General features: G+C 36.7%; 1 protein-coding gene across 1 annotated transcript in view; it reads right to left on the bottom strand.

Annotated features, from left to right (window-relative positions):
* The window catches only part of Smp_212390 (ubiquitin-specific peptidase 2 (C19 family)), a gene marked incomplete at both ends in the record, with an annotated part of 56546 nt that overhangs the window by 15411 nt on the left and 26312 nt on the right, over nt 1-14823 (bottom strand). The window contains one exon of the mRNA XM_018796152.1: nt 8990-9092. Coding sequence (XP_018650394.1) covers nt 8990-9092 — 103 coding nt within the window. The remainder of the gene's footprint in view (nt 1-8989; nt 9093-14823) is intronic.

Raw genomic sequence — 14823 nt, 5'->3', positions numbered from 1 at the left:
ATTTTGAAATTAAAAACGAAAGTCTAACCCATCACCCCTCTTTTCACTCTATCAACAAACAATACTAAGTGAATTGTTTTTTGTTTGAAAATAAAGTGAAAATATGGGTAACCTAATCGACTTTAATTTCTAAATTAAATAAAGGTACAATGATTTCGCTATGGTCTGAGAACCATTCAGTAAATACTTCATTTGTCTCAGACTTGTCTGTTCCCTCGTTTCCACATCAATCACACACTGTTCTCATTCTCTTCTCTTTAATCTTCTTAACCTCCTGTAGCCAGACACTTCACTTTCGTCTGATGATACTTACTACTTATATCTGTCGACATCAGTAGCACACTATATTAGTAATGAACTGCGGCTTTACAGATCCACGACCACGCGTCTGGCAATCGAACCTAAGGCTTTCGATGTCGTGCATGAACGCCTAACCTGCCAATCATTGATCCGGCATCCAATCGTGCAAATGTCTAACTTCAGAGAGTTAGCAATGTTGACCAATAATCTTCCATTTTCTTTGGTTGGCAACTTGCTTCACATTCGACAACTTTGGACTCCGCTAGTCACAACTTATCACTAAACTTCTGGAATTTCCTTCTCGAAGTGACTATATCGTTATATGTTGGTTCGGTGGCTTAGAGGTCAAGAGCCCGGCATGACACCAAAAGTCTTGGATTCGGTCTCCTCTTGAGTTGCGGATGTGCACTGATGAGCAGTTTGTACTAGGAGAGAGTAGTGCTTCACTTTTCCATGATTTTCAACAGATCTTTAACTCGGGATGGTTCGGAATCTCAATAACATCCAACAGTATCCATAAACTCCCTATACTAATGAGAAACGTAATTAGTAAAAAACATTGGTCACTGAATCCTTAGACATGAGAAATACGTTTGAAAATTAATAGCAATAGAAGGACACAATCTTTGCAACTATACTGAACTTTTAATTTATGGGATGAGAAAGAATGGATCTGTATCGGTGATCTACACATTCCTACATGATTTTATAGACTGATAACATGCCGGTGTTTAATAAACTCAAGTTTTCTTTCTGTGAGGTAGGGAATGGTTTAGTATGCATAACACATTTGTCAAACAATGTTTACCATAACTGCAGCAATTTGGAAGACTCTTCCGGTCTCCCACATTGTCCGGACATTTCATGTACCTATAAAATTGTTGCCTCATGACTTCCGAAGAAAATCGGCTTTCATCATGAGACGTCATAATTATTCCTTCAACTCCCAGGGCAGGGTTTAAATGGTTTGAATTTTTCTGGTTTCCGTTCCCAACCCTTTTCCTTTACCCGGGCTTGGGACTGGCAGTAGCCCCCAGAGGAGCTACAGGAGGAGGCCAAAGGAGAAGAAGAAGACCAAAGAACACATTACGCCGAGAAATGGAGACAAACATGAGAAGAATGAACAAAAACTGGATAGAACTAGAAAGGAAGGCCCAGGACAGAGTGGGTTGGAGAATGCTGGTGGGCGGCCCATGCTCAATTGGGAGTAACAGGAGTAAGTAAGTAGGTAATACGTTTACCATACCTAATGCCTAACCTACAATTCACTTTTGGATTACTAACTAACTGGACAATGAACTATCTATTAAAGGAATGAAGAATTTTATATCTAGAACCGTACAGCTTTAGAGAATTTATGTGTACTGGGATTGTCATCACTACTTATAATACATTTATTACAGATAGACTCCCAGATAAAGCCTTGCTTATCATCGAAGAAGAGAACTATCATTCCCTGTTTTCTTTTTACAGTTTATGACAAATTGTTTAAGTCAACGTTTCGAAATATTGGTAAAAGTACCAAAAAAATCCAGTAGAGTATCTAGTTAACATGAGAAAACAGTAGATATTTTTCAATTATATTATCACTAAATGTAGATGATGGTTAGGGGCGGCCAAACCAAAACGTGGCATAAGTGCTTGAAGTCACTAACTTCTAGTCTGAGCCATCTTGGCAGATGCAGACTACTTGGTTGGGGTCCACGTGACTATCGTAATGAATGGTTGGAGACTCTGTGTGACATGGCTCAGAATCGATCACAATGGCAAAGGTGTATACACTCTTTATCTTCCCTTGAACCTTCAGATTAAAATTGCTTCATAACGTTCTACCTTCCCATACCATATCCTTATATACAACCTATCTTTTATATACTAACACCACTAAATTAATTACTTTTATGAATTTTTTTTCATCTTGTTGTACTAACGAGGTATGGCAACTTGGAACGATGCATAAATGTGCCTGGTCCTACGTTGTAGCTGACTGACTAATGTAGAAAAGAATCCAACAAAATGAAAATTCATTCTCTTGTTTTCATCTTAATCGGAATATTCATCATAAGTGCAAATAAGTTATCCTTAGAAATCAATAAACAGTAAAGTGTAAAGCTGAATGTAAATGAAGATAATTTACTCGAGAATGAAAAAAACAAAACAAAATTAAATCAATAACAGTAAGATAGAAAAGAATTAAATTAAACTTAACAACTACCGTTTGAGAGAAGAGAGAGAGAGAGTTAAAACAGAATTGAAGAAAGTGAAAATTGTTAATGATGGTTTTTTAATAGTTGAATTCATGAGTCGATTTAAGATAGATCATCATTGAACACCTGAAAGCACTGGACGGCCGTATGGGACTCCTTAGAGGTGCGCATCCATGATCCCACTTCCATGGTTTTCAATGGTTACTTACTTACTTACGCCTGTTACCCCTCGTCGAGGAGCATAGGCCGCTTAACAGCATTCTCCATCCAACTCTGTCCTGGGCAACCCTCTCCAGTTCTTTCCAGTTAACATTCATCCTTTTCATATCCACTTCAATCTCCCGGCGTAATGTGTTCTTTGGCCTTCCTCTTTTCCGCTTCCCTTCTCCACTCCAAGTTAGGGATTGCCTCGTGATGCAGTTTGGTGATTTCCGTAATGTATGTCCTATCCACTTCCAACGTCTTTTCCTAATTTCCTCTTCATCTGGAAGCTGGTTTGTCCTCTCCTATAAAACGCCATTGCTGATAGTATCCGGCCAGTGAATGTTGAGTATTTTGCGTAAACAACTGTTTACAAATACTTGTACCTTCTTGACGATGGTTGTAGTAGTTCTCCATGTTTCAGCTCCGTGATGGTCTAGCTTAAATCGACTCATGAATCCAACTAATAAAAATTACTACAATAACCACAAACCCCCATTCTAATAACGATGGTTTTATTTATGTGTAATTTGTTAATATTTTATGAATGACATGATATTTAATAAGTTACATCATCAAACATATACAGATATAATCTAATGTGACTAAGATACAGATAAACTCTGATAATGGAAAGAGGAAACAAAAAGGAAACTATTGACAGTATAAAATTACAAAGGACTTGTATTCATATAGTTGAAACCATGAGTCAAATGAAGCTAGACCAGCATGGAAAACCTGGAAGCACTGGACGGCCGTTTCGTCCTATTGTGGGACTCCTCAGCAGTGCGACTCCACAATCCCGCCTCGCGAGATTCGAACCCAGGACCTACCGGTATTCAATTTGTCAATGTATATTTAGAAATACACTTGAGTAATATAAATACATGAGTATATACATAGTTTTGTATAATAATCATAAATCAAACTTGAGAAATTAGTATACAAACTGTTAATCAATTTAAGAATTCATTTTTGCTTACTGAATCAGATTACTTATGTACTTATGCTTTTTTATTAACATGCTTAGTGTAAGATTTGAATATAATGGGTCAACTAATGTAGATATCGTGAATGAACACTGTTATGTCCGATCAAGAAATAAATGAATGGTAACTGCTGGGAATTGTTTATGGACCATTATATATTCTTTATTGTATAACTGTTAAGTAACTATATTATATGTATATCCATATTCCTTTTATCATAAGCTTTCATTTGACCTACTGAGTAATATTATACGACTTACTATTCTCACGTTACTCGCAATCTATTAGTTACACTCTCCCACACTCACAACCACTTTTAGTTCGGTCTTGTATAATTGTTATTTTCTATTTTATGGTATGATGAGGTCTGGTTCGCTTGCATATAAACTGCGTATGACTGAATTACATGGTTCATACAGTGGAAGTTGAGATTGTATTCTTGACTCAGTGGGCAGGGCAGGGCAAGAAGAACCAAAAAGGACTCGAAGCAGACTCTAGGCTGCTCGTACTGGTTAACGTGTCATTGGTTTGGCACAGGGCCAAGGTTGTATAAGTCGGTGTTTGATTCGCGATTTTTCACAGGATAATTTACAGGCCATAGGACATAACAAACACTATTCAAGAATGCCACAATAAATAGAAATTGATGTTCCATACTTCTTGATTCTTAATGGTCTCTTAAACGATAGCTCTAATCCTTGAATTTATCAAAACTTTAATGGTCACCACAAAACTCTCCATCCATGATGTTTTCTGATGTAAGAGTTAGTTCAAGGGATGGTAAGGATAACCAGACCAGGAAATGATGAGATCAATTCATGAAATCCTTGACTGTTGGGATGCGCCGTGTAGATAAGTGCAGACTACGTGGTTGAGATTCTAACAATTATTGAAGTTGAATGACTTGACTCAAAATCTGTTGCACTAGTTCTGGTTCATTCATTATTTGTTCCTCATAGCATTTAAATTTTAAAATAGTTTTACACATTTTATTCTGTGAGTTTATTCTTCATTCTCGAATCATATTGTTTATGCTTAGTGATTTCGCTGATATCACTGATAGTAATTTGGCATTTATCCTGAGAACTTCATTCGACTGTGTTGATATGCAGTGGCAACTTGAATTAATGGACATATATATGTGAGGTTCTACCATGGTCATTACGGATGTGACTGATAATCATGCTAACATTAGGCCTGTCAATTACTGACAATTCAAATCTGAATCACAACAGAATAGATCCTTTCTTTTGATTTCATTTTGTGATGCTTTTCCTCTTCAAAAATAAATGATGAAATTTATGCTGCCTATCGGTCGTTCAACTTGAAAACAATACGAATAAATTGATCGGATCATTGAAATATCACTGATGGATTACATAGGAGAAATCCATGTTGTATTATTAACACCTTAGTGCTGATTAAGTCGTCATCAATCACGTTGTAATTCACTCAATGAAACGGAATAAATCAGTGATGCAATGTACTTTATTGTTGATTTATTAAAGAAAATCGTGGTCTGATATTGTCCAGAAACATAAGAAAGTGACTGAAGTTGAAAATGTGGATTCTGCACCTAGAACGTGGAGTGATCTAAATGAAGCCTGAAGGTATTGAATCCATGCGTGTATGTATGCGTGGGGTCACTGGTTCGCAACACTGAAGAGTCGATGAGTGAAATATAACAGTAAGTCAATGTCCTGTGTTATTTCTCAACAGTCAGTTAATGATGAAAACTTACTTTAAAATGAACAACCTCCATAACCTCACTTCCTATCTCTATAAAGAGTGTAACATGATCACTCAATTATCAATATTCAAGAAAGTGAGAACTGAGCTATTTGTCGAATATGAAAAACAACATTACTGTACTGATATTATTGATACAATCTAGGTTCGAGTTCCGGAGTGAGCATCAACTCTGGGATGCAAGAACATCCCGCTAACAAATCCCATATAAGACGAACAGCGCGTACTAGATTCCACTATAATCTACTATCTAACTCTGTTTATGAACTGATCAATTCTGCTTTTTACAAAGAGAATTTTGCAAACATAGAACTGTTTAACAAATCAATTTGTTCAATTGGTATCAAAACTTAAATTGGAATTTAGAAAAAAACGTATGACATATAGAATTAAAAGGTATTGCACTTTTGATTGGGCATTCATAAAAATCTTTTGAATTCTATATATTCATATGGTTTATTTTGATATTTATGGTATACATAATCGTGTAAACAGCACGTTACCGTCAAGTAGGCAATTAGCACGTATTATATATGCAGCACATGATATGCTTGTTGATCAATCCTATCTAACAAATTCCTTCTTTTTTGTAACAGAGTTAAATTATAATAGAACTAAGTATAGTCGGATCAAAAATGAGTAACATTTCTAGTAACTAGTAATCAGTAGTCTGAGTCATATTGATATGTGCTTATTGACTTAATAATAATGACATATAAACTGAAATGATAAAAGAAGAGAATAGATTGCACTCAACATCGTAAATTGTCTACGTAAGATACTCAATATTCGTTGACCTGATACCATCAGCAACAGTCTACTGTGGGAGAAGATAAATCAACTTCCAACTGAAGAGGAAATTAAGGAAAGACGTTGGAAGTGGGTAGAACATTCATTACGGAAATCACCAAACTGCATCAAAAGGTAAACCCCAACTTGGAATTGTGAAGGGAAGTGGGAAAGAGGAAGGCCGAAGAACACACTACGTTGGGAATGGGAAGCAGACATGAAAAAGATTGCCCAGGACAGGGTTGGATGGAGAGTGCTGGTGGGTGGTCTATGCTCCTCAACGAGGGGTAACAGGCGTAGGTTAAGTAAGTAGGTAAGTAATATCATAAATAAGTACGATTTGGAATCCAATCACTTGAGCCACAGGAATATCAGAATACTGTATACTTAGTATATGACTAAGAAAAATTATTATTTAACAAAAATATGTTTCTTTATATACACATCAAACAGCATTAAATAATAATGGAGAGATGATTAAGTGATTTATGATAATCAGTTGAACAGCAGAACAATTCATTCAAAAGAATTATCCAAACTTTATCACAGTATTAATCAGCCAGTCAGTCACAACGTAGAACTTCGTACGTACGTACATCAGTTCGAGTTGCCATACCACATTAGCACAGAGATGAAGTTGTTGATTCAAATCCCATAGTGGTAGAAGTAGTAAGAGTATAAGCATTAATGTGAAAGAATAGGGTTTGAAGATGTTATTGAAAGAGTATAATACAGTGAAATAAATTTGAAAAGAGAAAAAGGATAGGGACATGAGAAATTCAGAAGATTAGAATTTGGGAGAACACAAAGAGTGGATGCACCTTCGCCATTGCAAACGATTTTGAGCCATGTCATTCAAGCTATCTAACCATCGATTGCTATCATCTCGCGAATCCCAACCAGGTAGTCTACACCTATCAACATGGCTCAGTCCAATTGTCAGTGACTTCATGGATTTGTGCCATGTTTTGGTCTGGCCGCCCCTAGCTTCCTTCCAACCTACTCCTACACCATGAAACATTGCACGTCGGGGCAGTCGGTGGTTGGGCATACGTAACACGTGTCCCAGCCATCTTAACTGATGAAGTTTCACTACTTCATCAATCGATTTGCCATCATTACCTAGTACCTATTTCCTAACAACTGCATTACTTACCCCGTGGTCCCAGGATATAAGAGCAATGCTTCGAAGACAACTATGATTGAATACTAGTAGCCTACGAATATCCTCTACTCTTATCGGCCATGTTTCGCTGCCATAAAGTAAGACAAAACGAACTGCTGCACAGTAAATCCGTCCTTTGGTTGCTAGACGGACATCTCGCCTACGCCATAAATGACGCAAGTTGGCGAAAGCTAGACGAGCCTTCTGTATCCATGCTGAGATTTCGTCACACACCAGACCACAAGGGCTGATGAGACTCCCAAGTGAAGCGGTCAACACGCTAAACTACTTCACTCCCTATCATTAGTTCAGGTGCCGATATAACCCAATCCTGAAGTAACATTTTGCATTTTGAGGGAGAGAATTGCATCTCGAACATGCCTGCACAGTATTAATCAAAATCTAAAGTATGAGAATCTAAATGTTATTGACGTTAACATTTATATGTTGTTAATAATGAAGCTACCTTCTATCACTTGAATCTAAGACAGTTGGAAAAATTTGCATAATATGACACAAATCTCCACATTTCCAAACCTTTCATCAAAGTACTAAAATTCCATATGAATAACAACAAGCATCTTTGTCCCATTTAGACTCCTAACTGACATGATTATATAGGTAAAATCCAAGATCAAATAACGTGTTACGAGTGCTACAAGACACATTATTCGAACATTTCTAATCAGTTAAAGACAAAAATACAACCTCACATATATATGTCCATCAATTCAAGTTGCCATAGCATATCAAAACACTCGAATGAAGTTATCAAGATAAATGCCAAATTACTATCAGTGATATCAGCGAAATCATAATATGATTCGAGAATGAAGAATAAACTCACAGAATAAAATGTGTAAAACTATTTTAAAATTTAAATTCTAGGAGGAACAAATAATGAATGAACCAGAACTAGTGCAACAGATTTTGTGCCATATCACTCGACGCCGATCATTGTTTATGTCCTGACCGCAACAAGGTTATCTGCACCTACTAACATGACTCCGTTCAATGATCGCAAACGACTATTAGCACTTTGAAAAATATTTAATTCTATTTATAATCGGCGACGATAGTGATGATGTTGACTATAACAACAAGAGTAAGTTGAACAAGCAGTTTAGAGAATTGAATACTATTCAATACATCTACCTTAGCTACAAACCCCGCCTGTAGCTCTTCTAGGTTTATTGCTGGTCCCAAGTCCGGGTAAAGGAAGAGGGTTGGAATGGAGTTGCTCACCATATCCCTCAGAAAACAACCTTGTTAGAAAAGCACCAACCAGTAAGTACCTAAGCTAGAACCTTTTCCTCTTATTGCATAAGGTTGCGTCTATTGGACATTAGAAAATTATGACACTAAACACAGTAAAATGTTTTCATGCTTTAATGGATTTCGCCTCAATCTATGAATGGATGCCACGTGAGACCTATACGTTATAGGGTTCGATTCTCTATGGGCGTCCTGAAATTGCACTCTTTCAAAACTACAAACGCGTTTTTTTTGTATTTTAGAAATAGGAATAAAATTCCAAAAATATGTTTAATTTTCTTCTAAATTTTGGTGCAAAAGAATGTACAACTCACTTTTGGTATCGGCAAACTTAAATCCCAAAATGGATCAAATGTAGTTGATTTGAATGAACATTCACCACATTCAAGAGTACTCATTAATTGTCCGACAAATAGATCTATTTATTTATATCAATAAGAAAAAAATAGTCAAGAGAAAATGTTATGGAAATCGACGAATTTCATCGATTTCCTTTCCAATATTTCCAAGAAGCGATTATTAAAGATGAACTTCAAAAGAGACTTCTTGATGTTTATAACTTTAATTTTGAAAAAGTAACTAACACAGTGGTTTGATATAAACGACGTTTATACGGTAGGCCGAAAATTTACAAAGAATTCACTTCACATATTCGAGTTAAGGTAGGCCTTACACATAAAACAATATGACTTAAAGACAAATACATGAACCTGCGAAAGAACTAGATTATTCTTATTGTTATAAAAGAAAGACAACTCCCCTCATCCATTATTAACTGAGTATAAATTGAGAATGTTAGCAATGAAATCCATTTCAAAACGTTTTGTTTAAAACGTGCCAAATTAACGAGAAACGTTAATGTAATATTCAGCAACAACTTCAGCATTCTTCAGAGCCACAATGAGACATAATAAAATACCAACTTCTATTCTAAGCCATGTTGGTAGATTCAGACTACTTGGTTGGGGTCTGCGTGACTATCGTAACCAATGGTTGGAGACTTTAGGTGACATGTCTCAGAATCGATCACATTGACATAGGTGTATACACTCTTTATCTCCCCTTAAACCTTGAGATTAAAATTGCTTCATATCTGTCTTCCTTCCTATACTATATCCTTATATACAACCTTTGTTTTATATATTACCATCACTAAATTAACAACTTCTATGAATCCGGTGCTCATCTTGTTGTGCTAACGAGGTATGGCAACTTGGAACGATGCATATATGTGCCTGGTCCTACGTTGTAGCTGACTGACTGACTGACCAATTTTGTAGGTCATATTTTTATTAAGAAATGACACTAACTTGAAAATCATTGAAAGTTATGAAGCACTTACTGTACGGTCCCTCTGTCCTAGTTTTCAAACTTTTAAGCAGTGTGCATCGACAACATATGCCTCAATGCATGGTCAGTTGGAACACCTAGGGATCTTACAAGGTTAATTCAAATCGGTTAATCGTATCGTAACGTTTCAACTATCTAACATCATTCAGTTCACTAATGTATCACAATCAAATAACCATGAGTAACTCAGTATTTTTTAAAATTTCAGTAACACTCTAAAACTTGTCACTACTTTTAGTGTAACTTTCTATTGTGTAAAGAATCAGTGAAAAGAATTACGTCAAAGATATTTACATTTAGTAGAATCAGTAGTATGACATAATACCCTATCATTCAGAGCAATAATTCATAGATTAGCACTACTTTCGACAATATACCGATTGGTGTCAGAAACAATAACGTGACATTTTCAAATGGTAATATTTAAACGCTTGTTTCAAATTGTTCAGCGAGATGTATCGAATTTATATGCAGCACGGTAGTCTAGTGTTTAAAGCAACCCAGAATTATATTATTAATATTATTATTATTGTCATTACTACTAGTCATATATTCTAACCCTAACTCATCTAACTACTGCGGTTCGAACAGCCAGGTAGCATTGCCAACTCACGTAGCCCTATTACCCCTCATGGAGGAACGTTGGCTGACCACCAGGATTCGCCAACCAACTCTTTCTGAAATTTCCTTTACAGTTGTTTCCAGTTGCTATTCATTCTTTTCATATCTGCTCGCAACTCTCGGTGCAGTGTGTTCTTTGGTCTTCTTTTTTTCCGTTTCCATTCACGATTCCACGTTAGTGCTTGCCTCGTGATGTAGTTTGATGACTTCCGTAATGTATGTCCTATCCACTTTCAGCGTCCTTACCTAATTTACTCTTCAGTTGGAACCTGGTTTGTCTTCTCCCACATTAGGCTATTGCTGATGCTATATCAGGTCAACGGATATTGAGTATCTTGCGTAGACAACGGTTTATAAATACTTGTACTTTTTGATGATCGTTGTAATATTTCATCAAGATTCAGCTCTACACAGTAGAACTGTCTTGAAGTTCGTATTCGGAATTATGACAATGATATTGTGTGGTGTTTAAATAAATCAATGACTTCTTCGTATTGATGACTGTTGTAATTTTGAATTCCAAATACAATACATTCGTTCGGGCTCATCTAATACTTCTTGATTACATTGCGTTATTCCGGGGATTACTAGTTCATACTACAATTCAAATACTTCTAATTATTATATTGGCGTCGCGATGGAGCCTGCGATACAACAGTTGGACATTCATTCAACTTCTGAAGCTTGTGAGGATTACCTTGAAAGGTTTGAGATATGGAGCATGACCAAGAAAGATATGAAGGGTGACAAAATTGTGGCACATTTTCTTACATTCATCGGTCAAGAAGCCTACAGTTTATTAAAAACCTTGGCATATCCAGATAAGCCGATTTCACTCCCATATACAACTCTCAAGGAATTACTATTAAACCATGTGAAGTGCACCAGTTTTGAGTGTCGTGAGAGAGCAAAATTTCATAAGATGATTCGTCAGGATAACCAGAAGGTTAAAGACTTCATCCTTGAATTGCAAAGACAAGCTGCCAAATGCAATTTTGGTGATCAGCTTCATGTACAGTTGAGAGATCGGTTAATTGCTGGAATTAACATACCAGGTCTGGAAAAGGAGCTGTTAAGAATGCCGAACTGTTCTTTTCAAGATGCTAGAACTGCATGTATTAACTACGAAGCAGTGAATGAACTTGATATTCAATCGATGAAAATTTCTAATACTTTGCTTAGTCGTCATGATGAATTACAATCTCAGGGTCGATCAAATTTGCGTTCGTTTAATCGTGATTGCTATTCCCGTGGAAATATGAAAGGTGGTTTAACAAGGAACTGCAAAGCAAACAACAAAGGTGAGAATAAGTTTGGTAAATGCTTATCTTGTGGCAAATTTCATTTTCGTAATTCATGTGCATTTCGTAATGCTAAATGTTTTAAATGTGGCAAGATAGGACACATTCAGTCAGTGTGCAAAACTACTGTTCACTTTGCTTCAAGTATTACTAAGTCTGGTAACTTAGATCCCAATAATTCGGCTGTTCTTGATGATCATTTATCTTTGTCCACTACTTCAAAAGGGAATGTTCATATTCAAAAGCGATTATATACATCCCTTGGTTCATTTCATGACTTTATTGTGGACACAGGTAGTATAGAGTCCATTATTTCATTCAAGAACTTGAAATCTTTAGATCCTAATGTTGTGGTAAAACCCACTGAGGTCTCAATACTGGGGATTACTGGACACAGACTACCTATACGAGGATGTTGTAAATTGCTAATAAGAGATGATAATTCTTCATACGTACCTTGTGAATTTTTAGTTAGTGAAACAGGACTGTCCATACTGGGTTTAAAAAATCTGAAAAGGCTTAAAGTGGAATTGTCTCTACTAGTTTCTACAGAGAATTCTGATGCTTTACTCAAGGATTTGATAGCTGTGTGTGCTAAGTGTAGTGGAGGTATGAAAATTCAGCCCATTAAACTTCAAGTACAGGGTGATCCGGTCTTTCTTAAAAGACGAATAATTCCTTATGGTCTTCGAGAAGCAGTACATAAGTCACTAAATGATTTGTGTGCGAAAGGTATAATTGAACCAGTTCAGTCCTCAGCATGGGGTACTCCTATTGTTACGCCATTGAAGTCGGATGGCAAGACCCCTAGAATATGCGGTGATTACAGATTGACACTGAACTCCCGTTTGTTGAAGCAAACATGCACGACGATGGAGGCTGAAGATATTCTAAATCGGCTTCATGGTTCTAAAGTGTTCTCGAAAGTTGACTTGAAAGATGCTTATCTTCAAATCCCTTTAGATCAATCTTCATCTATCTTGACAACAATTAACACTCCTTTTGGTTTGTTCAAATACAACTTCCTTCCATTTGGTCTTAGTTGTTCTCCAGCCATATTTCAAGAGGTCATGAATAAGATAGTCAGCGATATTGAAGGTGTTGAAGTCTATCAAGATGATCTCATTGTTCATGGTGCTAATAAAGTAGTCCATGACCAGAGACTTATTGCTTTATTGCGTCGTTTAATTGAGAAGAATATTACAGTGAATCCAAATAAATGTTCATTTGGTGTATCTAGTTTTGAATGCCTTGGATACCTAGTTGATGGTAATGGTTTTAGACCAGATATGAAACGACTAGCCCCACTGACAAATGCACCGTCTCCAAAAAACATCACAGAATTACGTTCACTAGTGGGTGCTCTTCAGTACTATTCTCGTTTTATTCCTAATTTTTCTTGTCGTGCCAATTGTTTATTTAATATTTTGACATCCAATTCATTCAAATGGGGTGAAGAACAAGAGTCATGCCTACGAAGTCTGCTAAAGTTTCTTCAAAGTGATGCTGTCCTTCGAACTTACTCACCCAGTGTACATTCTGTTCTTATTACTGATGCGTCACCTGTAGGTATTGGTGCAGTTTTGGAACAGGAAGGTAGGCCAGTTATATGTGTTTCACGCAAACTTTCTGTTTGTGAACAAGGTTATTCACAAACGCAGCGAGAAGCGTTAGCTGTGTTTTGGGCTGTTAAAAGACTTCATAAATATTTATTTGGAAAGAAGTTTACCATTGTTACTGATCATGAAGCTTTAAAGTTCATTTATCATCCTGACAAATCCTTAGCACGTTCCTCAGCTGCTATGGTTCAACGATGGAGTATTGCTTTGAGTGCTTATGACTATACGATTCAGCACAGGAGTGCAAAACAAATTCAACACGTTGATTACATTTCTCGACAACCATTACAAGATAGACCTGTTAATACTTCAGACTGCTTGTTAGTGCAACCTTTACCGGTGAGACGTCCAGATCTCATTAGAGAAACTCGTAGATACTTTGGATGTATACTCAGTGCTATACGGAAGGGTTGGAATGCTAATATGAAACGTAGATTTCCTGTCTATTATTCAAAGCGGGACGAGTTATCTACTACTCCTGACGGTATTTTGTGTTTAAATGATCGTGTTGTTATTCCTCCTTCATTACGCAAACCTGTCCTTGATGATCTTCATAGTGGACATCTTGGTGTTGAGAAAATGAAGTCCTTAGCAAGACTCACATGTTGGTGGCCAGAGATAAATGCAGATATATGTCGTACAGCAAACAATTGTGAGAAATGTCATAAGCTAAAAAGTCTGCCTTCGAAGTGGACTCCATGGCCAGTATCGTCTGAGGCCTGGCAGAGAATTCATGCAGACTACTGTGGTCCATTTCTTGGCAAATACTATGCACTTGTAATTATTGATTCTTTTTCTAAGTGGCCTGAAGTTTTTTTCACAACTTCACCGAATTCTGACTTCACAATTCAAGCATTAAGGAAGGTGTTTAGTCGAGAAGGAGTTCCCATGGTGTTGGTGACTGATAATGGCTCTCATTTTGCTGCAGATGCAGTCACTAATTGGTTAAATGGTATAGGGTGCAGACATCTGTTTACGGCTCCCAGGCACCCTTGTTCCAATGGTCAGGCAGAAAATTTCGTAAGAACATTGAAAATTGCTATTGATTCTATTGCTGCTTCGACATTCAATGAACTGGAGAGGGGAGTAGATACATTTCTACTTCAATATAGAAATGCTAAACATTCTGTGACGAAAGAGACTCCATCTAAGCTATTAAAAGGAAGAATTCTCCGTTCGAATATGAGGTGTTTGGAGTCTGCAGAAGTTACGTATTATCGTGGTAATGATCTTCGACCAGCCACGGGGATCGTGGTG

This window comes from Schistosoma mansoni, chromosome 2, assembly GCF_000237925.1.
Source record: "Schistosoma mansoni strain Puerto Rico chromosome 2, complete genome".
Taxonomy (NCBI): Eukaryota; Metazoa; Platyhelminthes; class Trematoda; order Strigeidida; family Schistosomatidae; genus Schistosoma; species Schistosoma mansoni.
This window is presented reverse-complemented; position numbering and strand designations above follow the sequence as displayed.